This window comes from Phyllobates terribilis, unplaced genomic scaffold (assembly GCF_046119375.1).
Source record: "Phyllobates terribilis strain yellow unplaced genomic scaffold, ASM4611937v1 Scaffold_4__5_contigs__length_816908805, whole genome shotgun sequence".
NCBI lineage: Eukaryota > Metazoa > Chordata > Amphibia > Anura > Dendrobatidae > Phyllobates > Phyllobates terribilis.
In genome coordinates this window covers 135786059-135810142 of record NW_027362764.1, presented here as the reverse complement: position 1 = coordinate 135810142, position 24084 = coordinate 135786059, and the positions used below count along the sequence as shown (strand labels likewise).

The 24084-nt window shown below is 44.1% G+C and overlaps 1 protein-coding gene and 1 long non-coding RNA gene across 2 annotated transcripts in view; one reads left to right on the top strand and one right to left on the bottom strand.

Moving 5' to 3' along the window:
- DNAH11 (dynein axonemal heavy chain 11) overlaps window positions 1-24084 on the top strand; it is a 481578-nt gene that overhangs the window by 316079 nt on the left and 141415 nt on the right. Inside the window, exon 56 of the mRNA XM_073677778.1 lies at window positions 920-1081. Within this exon, the coding sequence (XP_073533879.1) occupies window positions 920-1081 (162 nt within the window). The remainder of the gene's footprint in view (window positions 1-919; window positions 1082-24084) is intronic.
- The window catches only part of LOC141265116 (uncharacterized), a 213289-nt gene that overhangs the window by 50860 nt on the left and 138345 nt on the right, over window positions 1-24084 (bottom strand). The window lies entirely within an intron of this gene.

Here is a 24084-nt window from a genome sequence, read left to right as displayed (position 1 = left end):
GCAGAAAAAATCCTGACCATGTGCACAGAACTTGCAGAATGTCATGGGAAGTCATGTGATAAGGTATGCAATGCGTTTCTGGAGCGTTTCCGAGCTGCAAATCCTCACCAAAAACGCATCGTGGGCACACAGCTTTAGTCAAAACTGTGAGATCTTTGCATTAACCTGCAAGGTCTTCCTTCTGACAACATGTGCTGTTGTGAGAGCCACTGAATATGTTTGGATCCCACAGTCCTGCAGTTTGGACCCAAATTCTACTGGAGCATTGATTTCTTTACAGGCAGCAAAATGGAAGATTTTTTGCTTGTTTTAATTGAACATATTTAGAAATAAAATATTTTTGAGTTTACTGTGCATTCATTAAATAAAGATTATATGTAATTTTTGATGATAGGTACATTTTAAATATGTTCAAATGGTTTTCTTAGTAAGATTACCCTATTCCATATGTCCTATTTGAATGGCTGTGATTCGTACATTACTGCATGTAATGTAATACCGCATAACTTTTATATCTAGCTACAATTTCGCTGGCAATAACAAATGATAATGAAGGGGGGTTCCAGAAGCAATGGCCGGCTTTATTTCCAAAAGGTGCCATCTTAGAAACAACTCATTTAATACATGAAGTATTAAAAAAAGACATTCTATTCAGAAATTCATAAACACTTCTAAATATATACAATAATCCACACCATAATAGGGATTAGTTATTCCTTTCAATGTGTTATGTGTTTTCAATTTTTTAATTGTCGATGGTGTTAAGTCTTTAATCAATGAAAACGTAGTAGTTTCTACGATTAATGAAAGTTTGAGGTTTGTGAATCCCAGAACCATGCATTCCTGGTACTTCGTTCTGCTGCGTAGTTGAGTGTGTTTTGTTATTGTTACCTAACATTCCCTCTTCTTTTTTATTCAGGTCATTCTGTGTTTCTCTCCAGTTGGTTCCACCCTGCGTGTTCGAGCTCGGAAGTTCCCAGCTATAGTTAACTGCACAGTGATTGACTGGTTCCATGAGTGGCCACAGGAGGCCTTGCAGTCTGTCAGCAGCAGGTTCATTCACGACACAGAGGATATCGCGGTAAGACATTCTTGTTCCATAGCAGAACAGTGAGGTGTGATTTCAAAAATAGCTTTCACTTATAAAAGGCATCTAAAGTATTTAATGTAATGCGTTTTTTTGTTTGTTTGTTTTTTTATTTTTCGTGGTATGAGCCGTATTGAAAAGCTAAATTGGTTCCCCGTTTTTAATATAAAACAAATATTTTCTAGTATGTGATAATAAAATTAACAACTGTGTATACAAAGTAAACAAAACATGAAAGATACTGTGCTGACCCCATTGTTCACATCACTGAGCAGCTCACAGCGGGAGGGACTGTAAAGGTCGGTTTACACTGACCGACCTACAGTACGAAATGTCTGCAAATCGGTAAATCTTTATGATTGGCAGTCATTTGACTGTCTGTTTACACAGGCAGACCAAAGCAAATGATGCTCATTAAGCAATCTATACTAGATCGCTCAGTGCGATAATATAGATAGTGTAAGGAAGTGGAGATGCTGCTCACACCCCTCTCGAAGTTACGATGGTATTATATAATGCATTGCATTGTTTTAAATGTGGTTTTATGTATTTGGTAATTTGCATGCATGAGGTTGGTACAGACAGGGTTAATAGTTGGGACTAGCCCAGGATGGGAGGAGCTATGTGGGCATACAGGATACAGCTTCCTGGTAGTGAGTTAGATAGGGTTTAGCTTTAGGGCAGTACAGACCTTAAGTCTAACTGTTTGCAGACCTCCATGTAAACGGGTGTTGGTGTGCGAAGGTGAGACCACGAAATATCGGATAGTACATCTTAAGGAACGGAAAGAGACATTGGCAAAGTGGATTCCAGGCAAGAAGCCTAGAGGAGACTGAAGAGAAGGACGAGGTCCTAAGAACCGGCCAGGGAGGCCATTGAAATGGTACAAAACTTTGCTAAAATCCTGCTTATCCAATCCCCTTTAATTGGGCCTTCTGGTTCCCCTAAGCAAACTATTGTCTATACCATATAGGGACTAGGGAGCTACATGGCCGCCATATTGGGACATGAGTTCTTCTATTGAGAACTCAAGTTGCTAGTGAGAAGTTGTACCAACGTACCCCAGATAGTGGGGTCCTTACAAGTCAGCTGGGAACTAAGAACAGTAGTATGGGGTCGCAGCGTTACATCTCAACCCGTGTGGCCCTCACAGGGGAAGGTGGAGCTTCCCATAATTACTCCTTAGGGAAAACTCGCAGATGAACACTGCCTCATTGAATAACATTGGTGCAAGGGCAATGCGATTTTTTTTTTATTTGTTTGTACACATACTGTTGTTCAACGTATATAGCAGGAAAAGTTCCATTTTGGCTTCTGTAGGCATCCATTGACCAGATAAAGGCCAAGAGGCAATCATGGCTCCTGTCCTGCATAATGTTTAATTGCAGAGAGGACCATCACAATGAGTTCCTAAGATGAATGGATGCAACTGCATCAATCCAGACTGTGGAAACTGTAACACAATGTTCCCCAACTTAGGTCCTCAAGGGCCACCAATAAGTCATGTCTTCAGGATTTCCTTAGTATTGCCCAGATGGTGGAATTATTGCCTGTGCAGGTACTGCAATTATCACCTGGAACACACAGTGAGGAAAAAAGCATTTAGTCAGCCACCAATTGTGCAAGTTCTCCGACTTTAAAAGACGAGAGAGGCCTTTAATTGACATCATAGGTAGACTTCATCTATGAGAGATAAAATGATAAAACAAATCCTGAAAATCACATTGTCTGAATTTTTTTTTTCAAATTTTGGTGGAAAATAAGTATTTGGTCAATTACAAACAAGCAAGATTTCTGGCACTCACAGACCTGTAACTTCTTCTTTAAGAGGCTCCTCTGTCCTCCACTCATTACCTGTAGTTCTGGCACCTGTTTGAACTTGTTATCAGTATAAAAGTCACCTGTCCGCAACCTCAAACAGTCACACTCCAAACTCCACTATGGTGAAGACCAAAGAGCTGACAAAGGACACCAGAAACAAAATTGTAGCCCTGCACCGGGCTGGGAAGACTGAATCTGCAGCCTGGTGTGAAGAAATCAACTGTGGGAGCAATAATTAGAAAATGGAAGACATACAAGACCACTGATAATCTCCCTCGGCCTGGGGCTCCACACAACATCTCACCCCGTGGGGTCAAAATGATCTCAAGAACAGTGAGCAAAAAACCCAGAACCACATGGGGGGACCTAGTGAATGACCTGCAGAGAGCTGGGACCAATGTTACACAGGCTACCATCAGTAACACACTACGCCGCCAGGGACTCAGATCCTGCTGTGCCAGACGTGTCCCCCTGCTTAAGCCATTATATGTCCGGACCCGTCTGAAGTTTGCTAGAAAGCATTTGGATGATCCAGAAGCGTATTGGGAGAATGTCATATGGTCAGATGAAACCAAAGTTGAACCGTTTGGTAGAAACACAACTCGTCGTGTTTGGAGGAGAAAGAATGCTGAGTTGCATCCAAAGAACACCATACCTACTGTGAAGTATGGGGGTGGCAACATCATGCTTTGGGGCTGTTTCTCTGCCAAGGGACCAGGACAAGGACAACTGATCCGTGTACATGAAAGAATGAATGGGGCCATGTATCGTGAGATTTTCATTGCAAACCTCCTTCCATCAGCAATGGCACTGAAGATGAAACGTGGTTGGGTCCTTCAGCATGACAATGATCCCAAGCACACCGCCAGGACAACAAAGGAGTGGCTTCATAAGAAGCATTTCAAGGTCCTGGAGTGGCCTAGCCAGTCTCCAGGCCTAAATCCTATAGAAAACCTTTGGAGGGAGTTCAAAGTCCGTGTTGCCCAGTGACAGCCCTAACTCATCTCTGCTCTAGAGGAGATCTGCATGGAGGAATGGGCCAACATACCAGCAACATTGTGTGCCAACCTTGTGAAGACTTACAGAAAACGTTTGAGCTCTGTCATTGCCAACAAAGGATATATAACAAAGTATTGAGATGAACTTTTGTAATTGACCAAATACTTATTTTTCACCAAAATTTAAAAAACAATTCTTTCCAAATCAGACAATGTGATTTTCAGGATTTGTTTTCTCATTTTGTATCTCATAGTTTAGGTCTACCTATGATGTCAATTACAGGCCTCTCTCTTTTTAAGTGGGAGAACTTGCACAATTGGTGGCTGACTAAATACTTTTTTTCCCCACTGTACTAAGGAAATCTTGAAAACATGAGCTGTACGTGGCTCTTGAGGACCAGAGTTGGGAAACACGGCTGTACGGCATATAGCTCATGAGTATATATCCTCGACACTAGGGTCAGATGCTATGTGCATTTAGGCTATATGCCCACGATGCAGAAATGCTCCGGATTTTTCTGAGCATTTCTGCATCTCCCTGCGGATTGTACATGCGTTTTTCCTGCCAGGGACAAGCGGAAGTGAAGCGTTCTTCACATGCATTTCCGCATGCGGGTTGTCAAGCGCTTTCCAATCGATTTTAGCATCACTTGGAAAGTGCTTGTCAACTTGGTCACACTATATAAATCCATGCAAACGGCATGGATTTATATAGTGTGACCGTAAAGAATGTTTAAAAATAAAAAAATAAATCTATACTTACCTTCCGATTGCCCCCGGAGTCTTTATACGCTCCGTCCTGGCTGCCGGCAGCTCGCGGTACACTACACTGAAGGACCTGCCGTCACATGACTATGACGTCAGCGCAGGTCCTTCAGTCCACGCGAGCTGCCGGCAAGTGAAGACCAGGAGACCGCGGGCCGTCAGAAGGTAAATATAATATTTATTTTTTGTTTTATTCTTTTTTCACAGATTCTATGGTATCCGGGTCCGGAGCAGTCTCCTCTCCTCCACACCTGGGTACCATCCGCACATTGAAACACTTGGATTCCACATGTACAGATGCGGAATCCAAGCGTTCCAATGCAAGTCAATGGCGGCAATTACGCTGCGTGTCCGCAAAATTAATGGACATGCTGCGTATTTTTCCGCAATGATAATCCACAGCGGAAATTTCCGCAGCATGTGCACAGCACATGCGGATTATCATTGGGGAACATGGCAGGCCTTATACCATGCGTTTTTTAAGCGTTTCTGCAGCTTTTTTGCCGCTGCGGAAACGCTTAAAAAACGCATCGTGGGCACACAGCCTTAGCCTAAGGAATAAAATGTCTGATTGAAATGACCTATTTTTATAGTTTACCAAAGGGCTTGTTTGAGTGTATTCTGGGTCTTTATACTGTTCTTGTGCCAAGAGTACCAGCTACACGGACAAATGCAATGACTGGGGTAGTTCATATGAACTTTTGAATGATCTGCGTGTAAAAAAACAACAAAAAAAACAACTTGTACCATACCTCTGATCGGCTGCAGCCTTCACTATTCCATCAGAGCAGACATACACATTGTCTATTGACCACCAGGAATCGCAGCGCCAACATCACTGGAACGACACTGGTCCAGACGGTAAAAATATGTTGTTGTTTTTTTTGTTTTATGTGGGACACTTAAGCAATGAAGAAGAGGTTGTCCAGTAGTGTAACCCTTTTAAATCAGAAGGAAAAAAATAAACTTTTACAATATGACTCTAATCGACTATTCGATTAGAATCTTAAAACTATGTTTTAATAGGTTTTAAATCCTTTTGTACGATGTAATGTGTAGATATAATGTGTTCAGGTTTTATGTAGCGTGACACAGAATTTATTTGCTGAGCACCTGCAGCAGTTAGGTGTAGTTAGATGAGTGTTATGTGAAATAGCTGCTATTTTCGAATGTTATCAAGATTACTGTAATTCATTGTATGTATGGTTTTCTAGAACTTGCTATATGATAATTAAATCCGCAGTAAAGTGTTATCTGGTACAGTTTAGTTCAGCTCTGGAAGAGTAAAAACACATCTCTAAGAGTCTAGCAATATGTGTAATTTAAAGTTCCAATTTGTCTGTATAGACGGCTTTCAGAGGAGACTTACTTCTTGGATGTAGCCTTATTCTTATTACTTTTATGGAAAGGTATAATATATGTAGACAGGTATATAGATTAGTGTAGTAAAAAAACAATCCCCCAGTGGCTAACAACTTGAGCATTCATTAAATGGAATGTGTCATCAGAAAATGACCTTTTGTTTAAATCAGGTTTTTATGTTAAATGTATTTTTTTTATATTTTTTTTAATCTTTTTTTTTTAATTTGCTATCTATTAGCGATGAGCGAGCATGCTTGTTTAATCCTTTCACTGAACATGCTCGGGTGCTTACCGGGTATCTTCGGCGTGCTTGTATATTATGTTCCAGTCCCTCTGTAAGACAGCCTCAACACATCTGAGGATTCCATAACAAACAGGCAATCCCTGCATGTGTTGAGGCTAACAGCTGTAAATCATGCAGAAGCAGGGACTGGAACAGAATATACAAGCACACCAAAGATACTCGATAAGCACCCGAGCATGCTCAGTGAAAGGGTTGAACGAGCAGGCTCACCCATCACTACTATCTATCTATCCATCATTGTACATCTTATAATTTTCACACTTAGCCATTGACTCACACTTTCTGTCAGTCGACTTCCCCTAATGTTCATGTGGCTGCTGAAAAGGAAAAGCAGAAGTCTAATATTAGTCTTTTAATGGCCAATGTGATTTTTTTTTTAACCCCTTCACCCCTAGGCGATTTTTTCCATTTTTCGTTTTTTTCCTCCCCTTCTTCTAAAAGCCATACCTTTTGTATTTTTCTATCAATATAGCCGTATGAGGGCTTTTTTTTTTGCAGGACGATTTGTACTTTTGAATTTCACCATTGATTTTACCACATAATGTACTGGAAAATGGGACGTGCAGTGAAATTACAAATAAAGTGTAATTCCACAATTGTTTTTTATTTACCATGTTCACTATATTGTAAAACTAACCTGGTAATATGATTCCCCAGGTCAGTATGAGTACGCAGTATCAAATATGTATAGGCTCTTTTTTATTTAAGTGGTGAAAAAAATTCTAAATTAGTATGAAAATTTTTTTTTGCATTTGTCACCATTTTCCGAGACCCGTAGCGTTTTCATTTTTCAGGATCTGGGGCCGGGTGACGGCTTATTTTTTGCGCCCAGAGCTGATGTTTTTATTCATACCATTTTGGGGTAGATACAATGTTTTGATCGCCCATTATTACATTTTATTGCAAGGTTGTGGCAGCCAAAAAAAACGTAATTCTGGCATTTTGATTTCTCTCGTTACCCTGTTTACCAATCTGATTAATTTACTTTAGATTTTGCTAGATTGGACATTTCTGAACGCAGCGATACCAAATATGTGTATTTTTTTTTTTTTTTTTCGTTTTATTTTTAATGGGGCCAAAGGGGGGTGATTTGAACTTTTTGTATTTTTTAAATATTTTTTAAGCAGGGATCATCCAATCTTCAGCCCTGCTATGTATAGCAAAAATCACGATCTCCTATGAATGCCGACCAAGGTGTTCTGCGGACCCCTGGCTGTCATGGCAACCCATCTGTGCCCCACGATCACATGACAGGGTTTGTGACACGCTTCTGACCGGCGTGTGTTAAATGCCGCTGTCAGTGATTGACAGCTGCATTTAACTGTTTAACAGCCATGGGTGGAGTGGATCTTCGATACACCCGCGGCTGTTAGAGGCACTTGATCAGCCATTAAGTGTGGGGAAAGATGAGGGCTCATAAACGGAGCCCTCATCAAAGGTAGGGACACGGCCAATGACGTAAATGTACGTCATCGGTCGTGAAAGGGTTAATATAAATGGTGATGTAAAAAATACTAAAATATAGTGATACGAAGAATAAAAAAATGCATTTAACATAAAATACCTGATTTAAATAATAGGTCATTTTCTGATGACTCATTCTTTTCAAAAAGAAGCAATCGTCTTCAAATTAACTTTTTGGGGTACATTTATTGTGGACGTTTTTTCATACCAAATCACCTAAAAGCTGCAGGGAAATCAAAAAGCTGAAAATCTGAAGTTCCTTCTGCAACAGATATTGACATGCTGTGGATTTAAAAATCCTCACCAAATATCAGCTTGCATGCAGAATAAATCCACAGCACGTAGATGAAATTTATTTCATATACCTGATACTTGTGGAATATCCGAAGGTAAATCCACACACAAAGTCCATAACACTACTGACCTGTGTGGACCGTGCCTTAAAGAAATGTGCATACTTTTAACCAAGTTTTTTTTTCAACTGCTGAGACTTCTATTTAAAGAGGACCTACCTGTCCTATTGAAATTGTTGTTTTATTACATGCTTGCATTTTCCATGACAAAACTAAAAACTAAAAGAAGAACACAAAGGCGGTGGACGTTTGACTTCAATATTATTTTATATTTCCATCTTGATGCCTGAATAAGGGGCATTTCTCCAAAACATTGTATCAAGATGGCATGTTGTGTTACACATTGAAACTTTTTCTGTTACCTCCACTGCCCAGAGTTAGAGTTACGAAGTGGATGAGAGTCTTCTATACCAGAGGTCCCCAACCGCCGGTCCGCGGACCAGGACCGGGCCGTTGGGGTTTTTCAGCCGGTCCGCGGCGCCGCTGACAGTTGTAGAGGATCAGCAGGGAGAAAGCCAGCATGTGATCAGTAGCCTATAAGAAAAGAGGAGGAGGGACTGGCAGTGAATAGATAATTAGCCATGCGGCCCTACTCGCAGAATGTACTCAGGCAGGAGCAGGGACAAGCAGGTCATGTGTGTCCAGCGCTCCTTCCCCTCCTGCTAGCTGCGAGTTGGAGGGGGAGGGGCTCTGGATGCTAATGGGCAGCTAGATATGACGTCAGGTGTCCCACCCTTATGACTCCTGTAGCTGTGTTCTGGTGTCGTGCGGCCCAGCAGCAGATTTTCTGGTTAAAGTGAAAAAAGCAAATAACAGTGAAAATTCATAGCAGCAGTGGCTGTGTCCAGTAGCAGCAGTAGTGGTCATCATCATCAGATGGGACCTAGATGGGACCGTCTTGTTGCAGGAAAACAAGCCCAGTGCTCCCACTGATCCAGGGAAACAAGCCTGGTGCTCCCACTCATTCTGAACCTATGGTAAGTTGAATCACATTCTCATTATAAATGTCATAATTATATGATAAGTATGTGACGCGCCCCCTGGGACATATTCCTTTTTGAGGGGAATACCCGGCACCGGATCAGATGGGGGGTTGTAGTCTCCGAGCGGCTGTGACCCGGTCCCGTGCCCAGGGCGTCAAGCTCAGTGTTATGTGGCAGTCTTTACTGATGTTATTAAAGTTCGTTTTGTCGACTACGCCACCCGTTGTGATGCGGTCACTGTGGCCGCCGCTGCTGCTGGGTCCGCTGAGGCTGATGGTGGGTGCGCAGCTTGGTGGGATAACCCCCAACGGGAAGGGTATAGCCTCAGAGGGGACAGGCGCAGAGGATGGGGGTTGTGGTGGTGCGGTGCAGCCGGTAATGATGACAGACTCGGGTTGTGCAGTTAAGGGTCTTTACTTACTGCAGTTGTTATACGGGTCACTCTAGCTCCAAGTGACCACCCGAGCCGTGCTGCGACCACCAGGTCCTGGATCCGGCCAACCCCCAAACAAGTCCGGAGCGTGGCCCTGAGCTCTCTCTCTCTGTCCTCTCTTCAGCCGTCCCCACCAGTGATTCACCTAAATCCAGCTCCCTCGGGCCTTCTGTTGGGCAACCTTTGGCCTCAGGTTCCCTGACCCTCCGTGTGGTGTGCCTTCAGGGTGAATGTAGTGGGTGACCGTGACAGACACTGCCCACGGTCTCCGGTCTCTGGCTGGGGAATGTCTTTACCCCCACCAGCTTGGGTTCCGGTACCCTTCTGCTGACTCCTCACCCGGTGATCTGATTTGGGTTCTTGGGTCCCTTCTTTGTCCCCCTCTGGGTCTTTCTGTACTCCACTCTCTCACTCTTCAGGCTCAGGTCTGCTCTGCTCCCTTGCTGCAGGCTGACTTCCTCTGCAGAAGACTTGTTCTCTCCTTCTGACTCTCTGCATCTGACTTGTCCTCTGCGTCTGACCCTGATCTTTGATGGTGCCCACCTTATATACACCCTCTATGTGTGAGCTCAGGTGACCAGCACCCAATGAGCTCCTATCACTACCCAGACTGCTCCCCCTATCTGCCCCTACACTACATGGGATGTTCCTCCCCCCTCCCACTCCAGCCAGGAACAGGCTCGGTCGCACCTGCACATTTCTAAGTGGGAGTGCCGTCGGCCTGCTCCTCTGGAATGGGATGTATGTAGTGCATGCAGTCTATCTGAGCTCAGTTCCACACTCCTTCCTTACCCGGGAGTGGAATATCACACCTCTGGGTTGAGGTGCAATACTCCTGTAGCAGCCGAATCCTCAGGGTGCTACATTCCCCCCTGGTAAATCACAGCACGTCCTCGGGCTGCAAAGACAAAAAACACCAAAACATACAACATTTTTATAAACATGTAAAACATATTAAATATTATACGAAATACTATATAAATATATATATAAACTTTTTCAGGTAAACAACATTCTCGTCGTCTCTTTCTCTCTTCTGTTCCTCTGGTCACCGTGCAACTCGTGACCAGGTAGAGTGCGACAGTCTTTTGTAAAACAGTTTCCCAAATAAAACCGGTAGGGGGCGCTTTAGCAAGCGCAACTATGTACAGGGGAAATTTTGGCCGTTCTCAGTCCCCGGCCAGGTAAAGGGAAAGGGATGGCTGCTCACAGTCCTCAGCCTGGTATGGAAAGGGTTACAGGTAACAGTTCGCTGGTCCCAACGGGGACTATTTTAGCAGCAACAACAGTTCCAGTTTCAGTTTCGATTCACTGTGCCCCGACAGGCAACTATATACAGTCTCCTGCTCTGCCGCACTCAACGGCGTCTGCCTCCTGCTCTTATCTTACGGCTGGTGGTTTCTTCAGACCCGTCCGGGTCCTCTTGCTCCTCCTCCTCGCACCGCAACTCCTCCTCCGTCAAGCGATGCACGTGGAGGGCGTAAGGTCCCTTGGCACACTTGTGCCGGGTGAACGTTACCTCGTCACCGACGTAGAGGTCACGGCCTTTGTGACCCTCTGGCAGGTGGGACTCGACGTCCCGTCGTGTAACGAAGACGTCACCCATGGTGTTCCGGTCCCTTATGAAGCCCCACCCATGCTGCGCATTAAACTTTATTACCGTCCCGATGGTACGGGGACGATCTGCTGCACGGGGGTCCCTTCTGGTCCGACTCTTTTGCTCCGCGCTGCGGGTCTGGGCCCATTGCTCTTTGGCCTGCCTCTCCTCCCGCTCTCTCTTGAACTCTGCCAGCTGTTGACGGCAACACTCTGTGCGCGCTGCTGCAGCTGCCCGAGTCTCTCCGGTGAACCCCATCAAATCTTCTCCCGTGGGGTCCCACACGAACTGGGCTTCCTCGAGTGGAGGCGAGACCCGAGTCACGGGCTTCGGAGCCGGGATTAGGGGCTCACACAGGGGACCTAGTTGCTTCTGCCGCTCCAGCTCCAAGAATCCTTCGGGCCAGATGAAAGGCCGACCGTCCGGCCACGTTAGCTGGCTGAAGGGGTCCTCTCCCAGATGTGGCACCCTAGGTATTACGGGCGCGGGCGCGGTGGTGGTGGCGCCCGGGTTGCCCAGGCCTTGCGGCCAGGCCTGGGGCACCTGGAAGGTGAAGGGCACCGTTAGGACGGCGGCGCCCTGGGTTACCTGGCCTTGCGACCAGGCCGGAGGCTCCGCGGAGGTAGATGGCTCTGCTTTGGATGCGGCGCCCGGAAATGCTAGGCCCTGTGACCAGGCCGGAGGCTCCTCTTCCGGCGCCACGCTCCGGGTCACGATGCGTGACGTCATCGGGGTCGCGACGGCGGCTTCCGGTCGGGGCCTAGTCGGTGGCGGTGTCATGGCGGTCTCGGGTACGGCCGGGGGACTTTCGGGCTCTGCGACGGGGAGCTGGGGCAGGTGGGTGGTCTTCCGGTATGGGGTATAGGCATCCCCCTTACCTGCTGCCATACGTCTCGCTCCCTCTTCTGCGCCGTCTCCGGCCTTGGGTCCTCCCGCGTCATCCGCAGAGGTAGTCGATGTCTTCTTCCAAGGGAGCGGGTTAAGTGGACGGGTTCCAGCTTGCTGGGCCATCTCCCGGCCCCACTCCGCCAGGATCTCCCTCTGCACTCGGGCCATCCTTCCCGCGAGGCCCTCCAGGGCACTCCGCGCGCACTCCCGGTCTCGGGGAAGCTGCGCCAGGATCTCCGCTAAGCCTAGCGGGGTTGTTGACTCCAGCAGGCTCCTGACCATCGGGTCGGTGCTGCTCTGCTCTGCTTCCGGCAGGCTCCTGGCCATCGGGCCGGTGCTGCTCTGCTCTCCTCCTTCTTCCTCCAGCAGGCTCCTGGCCAGCGGGCCGGTGCTGCTCTGCTGCCGCTCCATTCCCGGGTCTACTCTTTCTCTCCTCGACTCCGGGTGAGCTTCTCCGCTACTCCTCATTAGACCTCTTGCCTCCGGGTGCGCTCGTTCTCCACTGCTCCAGGCGACACCCATCTTCTCTCCTTTCTTTCGTCTCCTCCCACTTCGAGGGCGGTCCCGGGGCAACTCGGTGACTGTCAGCTCCAGGGGGAGTTCTTTCACGCTGACAGACACCTCCAGCATCACAGTCTCTGTTGGTGGGGGCGGTTTCCACTTTTGGCGCCATTTTCTGTCCCGGCCCACGATGGGAGGTGGCCTCTTGCTCTCCTTTGGCACGCCCATAATGGCGTCCGCTGCTCTTCCAAGGCGGGAAATCTGCGGTTTTGGCGGGAATCGCTTCCCAGTGGCGGGAAACTCTGCAGATGGCGGGAACAAGCTGGAAATGGCGGACAATCGGCGGGAAACGACTGGTGATGGAGTCCGATGGCGTGGACCCTCCGGAACCGGCAGGAGTCTTCTTTCTGAGGTAAACTTGCACTTTTCTTCAGGCACGCAGTACCCGGGTGTTGCGGGCACGTAATCCTGCCGACTACGCCAAAGTTGACGCGCCCCCTGGGACATATTCCTTTTTGAGGGGAATACCCGGCACCGGATCAGATGGGGGGTTGTAGTCTCCGAGCGGCTGTGACCCGGTCCCGTGCCCAGGGCGTCAAGCTCAGTGTTATGTGGCAGTCTTTACTGATGTTATTAAAGTTCGTTTTGTCGACTACGCCACCCGTTGTGATGCGGTCACTGTGGCCGCCGCTGCTGCTGGGTCCGCTGAGGCTGATGGTGGGTGCGCAGCTTGGTGGGATAACCCCCAACGGGAAGGGTATAGCCTCAGAGGGGACAGGCGCAGAGGATGGGGGTTGTGGTGGTGCGGTGCAGCCGGTAATGATGACAGACTCGGGTTGTGCAGTTAAGGGTCTTTACTTACTGCAGTTGTTATACGGGTCACTCTAGCTCCAAGTGACCACCCGAGCCGTGCTGCGACCACCAGGTCCTGGATCCGGCCAACCCCCAAACAAGTCCGGAGCGTGGCCCTGAGCTCTCTCTCTCTGTCCTCTCTTCAGCCGTCCCCACCAGTGATTCACCTAAATCCAGCTCCCTCGGGCCTTCTGTTGGGCAACCTTTGGCCTCAGGTTCCCTGACCCTCCGTGTGGTGTGCCTTCAGGGTGAATGTAGTGGGTGACCGTGACAGACACTGCCCACGGTCTCCGGTCTCTGGCTGGGGAATGTCTTTACCCCCACCAGCTTGGGTTCCGGTACCCTTCTGCTGACTCCTCACCCGGTGATCTGATTTGGGTTCTTGGGTCCCTTCTTTGTCCCCCTCTGGGTCTTTCTGTACTCCACTCTCTCACTCTTCAGGCTCAGGTCTGCTCTGCTCCCTTGCTGCAGGCTGACTTCCTCTGCAGAAGACTTGTTCTCTCCTTCTGACTCTCTGCATCTGACTTGTCCTCTGCGTCTGACCCTGATCTTTGATGGTGCCCACCTTATATACACCCTCTATGTGTGAGCTCAGGTGACCAGCACCCAATGAGCTCCTATCACTACCCAGACTGCTCCCCCTATCTGCCCCTACACTACATGGGATGTTCCTCCCCCCTCCCACTCCAGCCAGGAACAGGCTCGGTCGCACCTGCACATTTCTAAGTGGGAGTGCCGTCGGCCTGCTCCTCTGGAATGGGATGTATGTAGTGCATGCAGTCTATCTGAGCTCAGTTCCACACTCCTTCCTTACCCGGGAGTGGAATATCACACCTCTGGGTTGAGGTGCAATACTCCTGTAGCAGCCGAATCCTCAGGGTGCTACATATGCACTAAGCTCCATCCCTCCATAACCCCACCCACATATGACCAAAGCCCCGCCCCCACCCCCACCGGGCCATTGAAAACTGGTCTTGCTTAAAGCCGGTCCCTGGTGCAAAAAAGTTTGCCGACCACTGTTCTATACGACTCCGTAATTATTGCCTGATCAGGGTGAATATTATTCTTCTTCCTTTTTTTTGCACTTTTTATTATGTTTTATCTTGGAAGATGGATATATAAACTATTATGGAAGGAAAACATTCACCACGTTGTATCCTTGTATATACATAGTGGATCACTGCAGGGAGGGTCTGAGTATTTTTTGGACATTTATGCATTTTCCATGAAAAATCAAAGTTGGAGCATGTTTCCTTGGAAATCTGTGCTGTGCTGCTGAACTGTTATTCCCCTGAAACATGGACAAGTAAAATGACATCTAGGCGGTACCATTCATCCCTCTTGAAAATTTGATGTGTCCTTAGATACTCTGACACTCTCATTCCTGATTGGACAGTGTCAGACACCCCTTTTTTGAGTTGACAAATAGTAACAGCAAGCTGTCAATTTTGCCCAAAATTTCCAGGAACAATAACAGAAGAATTGCATAACACAGACCTAAAAGATGTTCCAAAATTCTTCATTTATCAGCAGTACAAGTACTTGTAGACAACCCGCTGCTTAGAACCTAATACAATTTCTTTTAATATAATGTGAAGGTTTCCTGATTTTTCCAGCACATTAGCATTCACTACTTTAAAATAGCATAATAAAATAGTAAAAAAATTTAATTTTTGCCAAATATGTTTTTTATATATTTTTATTATATAGTATATAAAGTTCAATTTAAACTTATCACGCTTACCCACAAAGCGCTCCATGCTTCAGTACCTCCCCTACATCTCCTCCCTTGTCTCAGTCTACCACCCTACACGTGCCCTCCGTTCTGCCAATGATTTAAAACTAAAATCCTCCATAATCCAAACTTCCCACTCCCGTCTCCAAGATTTCTCGCGTGCTGCGCCAATTTTTTGGAATGCACTACCCAGGACAGTTCGATTAATTCCCAATACCCACAGTTTTCAAGTGGACCCTAAAAAGCCATTTCTTTAGACTAGACTGGCGTATCGCCTCAACACACTATCTTTCCGTCCCAGTTTTGGTCGATATTAAAATCTTCTTCAATTTCAGGTTCATACCAACCATGCACTTAATAGCCTCTGTCAGGACTGTACACATATTGGCTGGCGACCAGTCCATGTATTATTTATCCTATTTAGTATATCAAGGCTGCATTATACAATATACAGTATGTACATTTTACCTTTTGTGTCTCCCCCATTTCCTCATAGACTGTAAGCTTGCGAGCAGGGCCCTCACTCCTTTCGATATGAGATATGCTTATTCTGTATTGTCTGTGTAAGTCCCCCTAAAATTGTAAAGTGCTACGGAATATGTTGGCGCTATAAAAATAAAAATTATTATTATTATTTTACAAATATTGTATATTAGAAAGCAGGCTAATACAGAAAAAAAACAAAACAATAGTATAAAAAAAAACGGATTGGCAGAATAAATAATTTATGCTAATGAAATTACTGCAATTAGTATTTGCACAATGACCGTTGTAGAAGCCGCAGCTGTTAAAGTCAGGAAGTGCTGTCACTGCTGACCTTATCATAAGAGAAAGTGACAAATTGCAAATGCAAAGGAGGCCAATCATCAAAGAATCCCGTTTTACAACGATTAGTGTTTTCTGCAAAAGCAGCATGAATTACAACCAGCTGCTCCATGGCTTGACATGTCTCCCATGCTGTGCCACTTTGTTAAGCTTTATTTTACAACAATAGTTATTTTACTGCTTCATGACAACTTATCCGGGGCCATTTCCATCTTTCCTGGAAGACCTTTTCCTATTTCTGTAGACTCCAGATACTGTACATCCATATTGTCATGTTCCACTGTCCTCGGTGGACAAGATAATTGTGCTGGTTTTGGCAGGTGTCGCTGTTGTACATTAAGTTATACACTTAGATTTCAACCCTAATTTCCAGGTAAATGGCGTCTCTAAGGTAAAAAAAAAATCTTTTTGTAATTCTTCAGCTTTGTTCGTGTACAGTTCATGTAATACATTGAGGAATGTAAATTTATGTTCGGACACGGTGTTAAAGGGGTTTTCCAGCTAAAAAATAATTAGAGCTAAATAAGCTTAAATTAGTAACATACGCAACTTACTAATGTACTTCACATCTGAAAGGCGCCCATATTCTTCTACAAGCGCCCGTCCGAAGTCCAGGTCCTCTTCTGTTTGACACAGTACAGCTTTTCCTGTGTGAGCAGGTGATAAGTGATGTGTGTGAAGGGGGCTGGCTGACTTCTCATTTAGCTAAGCCAGTCCTATCTCTTGTCACAATTGTTATCCATGTAGGCAGCTTTGTTAGGTACTGCCGCTAATATGATTTACACATAACTGAAGAAAAAGCTTAAAGAGGACCTGTAGACTCGCCGGGTCGTAAGTGGTCAGTTTTTGCTCTCATTTTATTTCTGCTGCTCCCCTTATTATGTCATTTTTTGTGTGTTTTTTTAAATTCCCCATATGGTTCCAGAGATATGGGCCTATTTATTTAGTGTGCATAAGATGCAAATGTTAATGTCTTTACAAGGGGGGCGTGGATCATAGGGTAATAGTGCCGAGCAGACCAAAGCCATGCCCCTTTAGTAAAGACCATAAATATTAGCACTAAATTAAGGGCCAATGTCTCTGGAATCATATGATTTAAAAACAAACAAACCAGAAAACAGAATACTCAGGAGAGCAGCATGTGAAAAATAAGAGCAAAAAATGGTCATTTTTGACCTGGTGACAGGTTCTCTTAAAACCAAACCATTATATTTACTCCACATCTACTTTTAACTTATTAAGACTTAAAGGGAGCTTGTCCTTGTCACATTTTGCAAGCAGTCTGAGGACAGCATGTTATAGAAAAGGAGAAGCAGAGCAGATTGATAGCTAGGTTTGTTGGAAAATATTTAGTAAAACTTGTATTTTATTCATTGAAATCCCTGGTATTTGTATGTGTAGGAGTCCAGTGGGCGGTCCTGCTCAGAGATTGACGGCTAGCTCTGCATGCACAGTCATACAGAAAGGCTGACAGTCACTGAATAGGACCGCCCGCTGAACTCATATTCATACAAACATCAGGGGTTTCAATGAATAAAACAAAAGTTTTACTGACATTTTTTCCACACAAATGTATATTAATCTGACCAGCTTCTCCTGCTCTACAACATCCTTACCTGCAGATCAGATACAATTTTCAACATGACAGGCTCCCTTTAAATAAAAACCAACAGAAGTAATACGCATCAAATATATTTTCTGGCCTTCCATGCACCACAAACTGAAATCTACAACCGTGGCCAAAAGTTTTGAGACTGACACAAATTTTGTTAGTCACAAAGTTTGCTGCTTCAGTGTTTTTAGATCTTTTAGTCTCATTTTTCTATGGTTACTGAAGTACAATTATAAGCTTTTTATGAGTTTTTACATTTTTATTGATAAATCAAGTTTATGTAACGGCTCACCCCTATTTTTTAAGACTCATGCAATTCGCCATGGCAGCTGGTAATCTGCTTCTGGTCCAAATTCTGACTGCTGACTGCCCATTCTTGTCTAATCAGTGCTTGGAGTTTATCACAATTTCTGTGTTTTTGTTTGTAGACCCGCTTTTTGAGGATTGACCACAAATTCTCAATGAATTTGAGATCGGAAGTTTCCTGGCTATCGACCCAAAATGTCAATGTTTTGTTCACCGAGCAACTTAGTTATCACTTTTGCTTGAGACTTGGTGCTCCATCATGCCGGAAAAAGCATCATCACCAGGTTGCTCCTAGATCGTTGGGAGAAGTTGCTCTTGAAGTATGTTACATCTCATGCTTTCTTCATGGCAGTGATCTTAGGCAAAATTGTGCGGAAACCCCACGAGTGATCTCAGGATGCTTTACTGTTGGCATACACAGGACTCATGGTAGTGCTCATCTTTTCTTCTCTAGATAATCATTCTTACAGATGTTCTAAACAGTCTGAAGGGGGCAACTTTTCCCAACGATCCAGGAACAGTTTGGTGATAAATAATGCTTTTTCCAGCAATGTGGAGCAACATCTCACAAAGCAAAAGTGATAGCTAAGTGGCTTGGTGCACAAAAAGGTGTACATTTTCACTTCTTTTCCAGATAATTCCCCAAATCTTAATCCCTATGGTGACTCCTCAGAAAGCCGGTAGGTAAACAAAAATACACAAATTGTGATAAACTCCAAGCACTGATTATGTAAGAATGGCTTGTCATCAGTCATGTTTAGGCCCAGAAGCTGATATCGAGAATGTCAGGGCAAATTTCAAAAATCTTGAAAAATAATGTTCAACACTGTAAATATTGAGACCATGTGTCCGCAAAAAAACATGTGAACAGACCCATAGCCTATAATATGTATGTGTTATATCTGTGAAAATCATCTATAGAACACATACATGACCTGAATGAGGCCTTACTCGTCCAATTTTACAACTATATCTATCTGTTATTTTTTATGTCCTTTAGGGAATGGGAGTTTAATTTTGTTAATAAAATAGAAAAAGAAAATTAAGAAAACTCTACACACTTCACTGTGCAGATATGCTTTTGCACACGTTTCAGTAATCATTGATCTTCACAGTCCATCTCTTCTGCTGCCATTTATATTGAGGACTTTAAATTCTGTCAATGACTCCTATTTGTGTTCTGCCCCTTAATCCTCTAAACCACTGCACCGTCGGGGCTAAGGAAGACATTTCACCACAACTTCTTCCAATTGATTGATTTATGGGATAAGATTAACATTCAGTCTTTATACTTTGATGACATGGGGTCGGAGGAAATGAAGGACATGATTCAAATGCCTAGCTGTGTTGTTGACTCTGTGAGCCATGGTAGCAGAGGCAAACAGTGGTGGTCTGGGCAAATCAAGAGGGGGAACCAGGCAGGGGAGAAGGCAAGGAGCTCAGGACATTTCCCACAGTGAAGCAACTTTCCGTCAAGTCAGGGATGATTATGATTGTGTGGTGGACAAGGCCTGGAAATCTGATTGCGGTTCTGAGGAGGTGATGTCATCAGAGGAGGAGGATGTTGGCTTCTGCAATAAATAATGGAGATGATATCTGCTGATTTCATTTGCAGATTTGATTCTTCTGCACTTAGCGTGATGCCACAATAGCCTTTGGTAGAGGAGGCTTAACAACACCTGAGAGTTGTGGTTGTGGCAAGCCCTATGTGTTGGGCATCACGGTTGTGGGAGTTCTTTTCCATGTTGCCAATTGACAACTATTGCATCATATAGATTCAGCAGGAGTGGGAAAAGCAAACTGACCAGCAATATGAGCAAGGCTCAAGTTATCCTCCTCCTTCTCCACCTACTTGTCTCTCTGGTAGCCAAGCTTGATCTTCAAGTGGAGCCTGGTCTTTGGCATCATCCTCATCTGCTCTGCATGTTCTTTTTGCTTTTCCTCTCTTGCGTTGTCTGTTAACCTTGTGTGGCCAGAAATATGCTTGCCTGTTTTTGTGGAAACTGAACTCCCAGTCCATGTTCACTACAATTCATGCCATACCACCTGGGTTGTACTGCTTTTTTTCAAAATGATGGTGTGTACTCTTTCTCGATGGAAGCAACCTAACTGCCAATATTACTTAAAAAAAAGCCATCTGTTCTTTATACTCTCACACGGCAGAGACCATGGGTTGCTCCTTGGAATTGTCATTGTGCTGCAAGGTGCACTTCACTATCGACAGCAGCAATTACGTCTAGGGACTTTTACATGTTTTTCATGGCTCATTGAGCCAATGATTTTAATGGCGGTGATGCACCCCTGGTGCACTGGGTGACACAATGTAAGTGCAATCTTACGGAGCTCAGTCTTATCCTATATAAAAACTATGTTTTTGTGTTTGCCTGAAAGCATGTGACATTAAGCTAGCTCATTTAAATAGAGGACAGTAATCAATATAATGAATTCAGGAATCTACATAAGACACACCACCTTACAAAGAAAGTTTTGGAGCTTCACTTGATTATGTCTAAGTTCAGTAGGAAAACGTTAAACACGTGGACGTACTTGACTAAGTGCCAACCATTTTATTTAGGTTTCAGTTTACTAAGTCTTGTCCAACATGATATAAATTCATAGTTGTTTTTTGCGATTGGAGATGAATAATTTGAGGTTGAATACACATGGATTAACTATCAATATTATCCTAGTTTTTCTAATAGGAAATATTAAATTGGAAGCGAAGCAATTAACGCTTCTTCAGCATAAGCCTTTAAAAATATTTAATCATTCAACTACATCATTAAACATTCCAATACCATTCACTAATGCGTCTGAAGTTGGAGCAATTATTGACAGCATTTTGGTAAATTATGTGTAACTTTCGCTTCACTAGGTGTACCTTATTTAATTCTTATTAATTGATTTCCAGGCGTTCACTGATTAATTATAGAGGGTTAATCTTGTAAATAAGCCCATAAATTATTGTTACATTGATGAGGTTGTAGGTTCACAGGAGTATAGTCATTTATAAGTCAGTGAAGGTAAAATGGACACTGCAAAGTAAGGCCTCCTGCACATGTGGTGAGTCTGTAACAGCTCGTTCAGTCCCATGTGGACTAGGAAGCCATGTAGGACTCCTTGGTGTCCCCACACAATCCTCCATTGGGTGCTGTATGTATGGAACTATTCACCAGTAGGGAAAAAATCTTGGAACATATTGCCTACAATGTAACACTTCATGATTTAGTCCTGTTGGATTCATACAGGATAAGTAAAAATAAAGACTGCTGACAGCTCGTAGTCCTAGTCCTATGTAGGTACACTACAGGCCACTTGCACTTCTATGACAGCCCAGTCATAGCTCTGTGCGTATGCGCCCTACGGACAGATGTGAGGATACTTCTAAGAAAAAAAAGCTGATTTTTTTTTTTTTATAATCCAGGACAACCCTAACCAACATTAAAAAAGAAAGAATAACCCTTGAATATTTAAAATGTGCAAACCAGAAAATAAATGATTCATTACAATGTGATACAGCGCCGGATGAAGAACTGAAGAAACAAAGGCTTCTCGCGATCTAGTACTAACGAAAAAAAGTAACCAGCTCTCCCAGGCTCTTGGCGTCCTGATGCATGAAAGTCAAGGAACCACTTGCTGCGGAGTACGAAAAAGGGAAAATGGTTCCAACTTCATCAGTTTGCAAATTTTATTCCAATATTAAAAGGATTCCATAATCAAGATAGACACAGATGTATCGATCTCAATTATGGAATCCTTTTAATATTAGAATAAACTTTGCAAATTGATGAACCTGGAACTTTTTTCCTTTCTTGTAATCTTAGTGGCCATGTAAACACCCAAAGCGTTCCTGCATCAACTTATTTTTTTCTTATTTAATTTGACTTGTATTTATTTTTTAAGCCACTAAATTGAAGCTAGTCTGTATGAACACATGGTGGGAATACTATTGAAAACTAATGGAGCTGAGCTCTGGAGCAGCCACTCCTGAATGAACAGAGATGTTACTGTACTGTTCAACTCTGATCACGGTTTACATCCAGCTGTTGTTGAAAAACAGCTTGGGGGGATTCCGGGTGTGAAACCACCAATTATCTGATATTGATGAACTAGCCTAGAGATAGGTTATTAGTATGGTAAGCCTGGAAAACCCTTTAAACTTAAAGTAGAACTCTACACTTCCCTTCCCTCTTTTCTAAATCTCGTTTTGCTCAGTCTGTCTCTTCCTAGTGCCTCTAAAACTATAAGGTGCCCTAAAAGGAATCTGTTACCAGGTTTTTCCTACCCAATTAAAAGCACAGGAGACACTGATTCCAGCAATGTATCACTTATTGGTCTGCTTGGTGCGGTTGTGATAAAATCCCCTTCTTATCTGCTGCAGATCTAGCAGCTCTCTGAATGCTGAGCTCTGTATAACTCCGCCCACACCACTGATTGACAGCTTTCTATGTACACCGTGCATAGGTAGGAAGCTGACAATCTGTGGTGGGAGCGGGATTATACAGTGCTCATGAATATGGAGGACTACATGGCAGCAGGTTTACTAGTCCTCTAATGATAATCTCCTGCTGATAAAACACGGATTTCAGGGTCTCTGCCTCTACATTATGCTGCTCTCAGATTAGGTGGAAGAAAACCTGGTGACTGATTCCTTTAAAGCTTGGCTATGGAAGCAGTTTTATCAGAAATAATCATAAGCTCAGGAAAGAATAAAAATCCTTTCTCTTGCTGCAAAGATCTCTGAATTAGTAACAGACTGGACTTCTTTTTGTGATTTTTAGTAAGCTAAGCCTAGAAGGGGTCATGAGCTGCAGTTTTGCATTGCGATATAACATTTATTAATATCAGTGGGGTCTCATTGTGACACATGTCCTATCCTAACCACAGTGCAAAATATCCAATCCTTTTGATTTTTTTTTCTGTCAAAGGTTGGAAATGGCACACCACATAGTATTCATAGGCTTTAGTGTAAGTTTAGTATGACCGTTTTAAATCTGTCTGTTTCTTTTAAAGCCATATCGCAGATCTTGTCTGAGAATTGCTGTCATGTAACCATAATGGCCATGTAGCCCCAGCTTTAGTGTCTAAATTGGTAAAGGAGATCAATAAAAGATAAACTGCTTGATGAGATCCAGGCATCATCATGTTCAGGGTGGTGCGGTCAAAATAGAAAAAATGTTGAGAAGTCCTGTCTTTGCCAGACAACCTTCAATTTTTTGACTGGTAGATTTTTTGTTTTAGGTCTTTTATCTTTGCTTTAAGACAAACCATGAATTGATTTTCTGCTGAAGTTATTCCCATATACAACCTTAAATAGGAGAGTATGCAGAGCTGCGGTATAAAGCATGAGGGAAGGCAACAGCAGCAACCTAAACCGCTGTACTTTAGACTAGACTTTATTTGCAGCTGCTTGCGTAGCTCTTTTTGTTTCTCCTATGGCCTTCAATAGGGAGAGGTGCACCAGTGCAGCCAACTGTCCATTCACATATATGAAGAGAGCAGACCACCTTAATGAGCTGTGGTCACTATAAATGCTCATCATAGAAGTATTTAAATAATGTTTAAAGCCTTAACTGGGATTAAAATTTAGACTGCATAGCTATTAAAGGGAATCTGTCACCAGTTTTTTAAACCCCCTTCTGAGAGCAGTATAATGTAGGGCTCAAGACCCTGATTCCAGCAATGTATTACTTACTTTACTGAGTGCTGCAGTTTTCATTAAAAACTGTTTTATCTGCTGCAGATCTAGCAGTTTTCTGAATGCGGAGCTCGGTATAACCCCGCCCACACCACTGATTGGCTGCTTTCTGTGTACACAGCGCACAAGCAGAAAGCTGCCAATCAGTGGTGGGGGCGTGGATGAATATGGAGGACTACACAGCAGGAGGTTTACTAGTCCTCTAGTGATAATCTCCTGCTGATAAAACACTGATTTTATGAAAACCCAGTAAGTGACACATCTCTGGAATCAGGGTCTCTGTTTCTAAATCATGCTGCTCTCAGATTAGATGGCAAAAACCTGGTGACCAATTCCCTTAAATTCAAGACTTTTGCCATTTGAGATGGCACCCACTCCACTCCACCTGTCCAATGGGCTCTTTTTTTCATTAGAAAAAAATAGAGGTGCATCTCACAAAACTAGAATATCATCAAAAAGTTTATTTATTTCAGTTCGTCAATCCAAAAAGTGAAACTCAT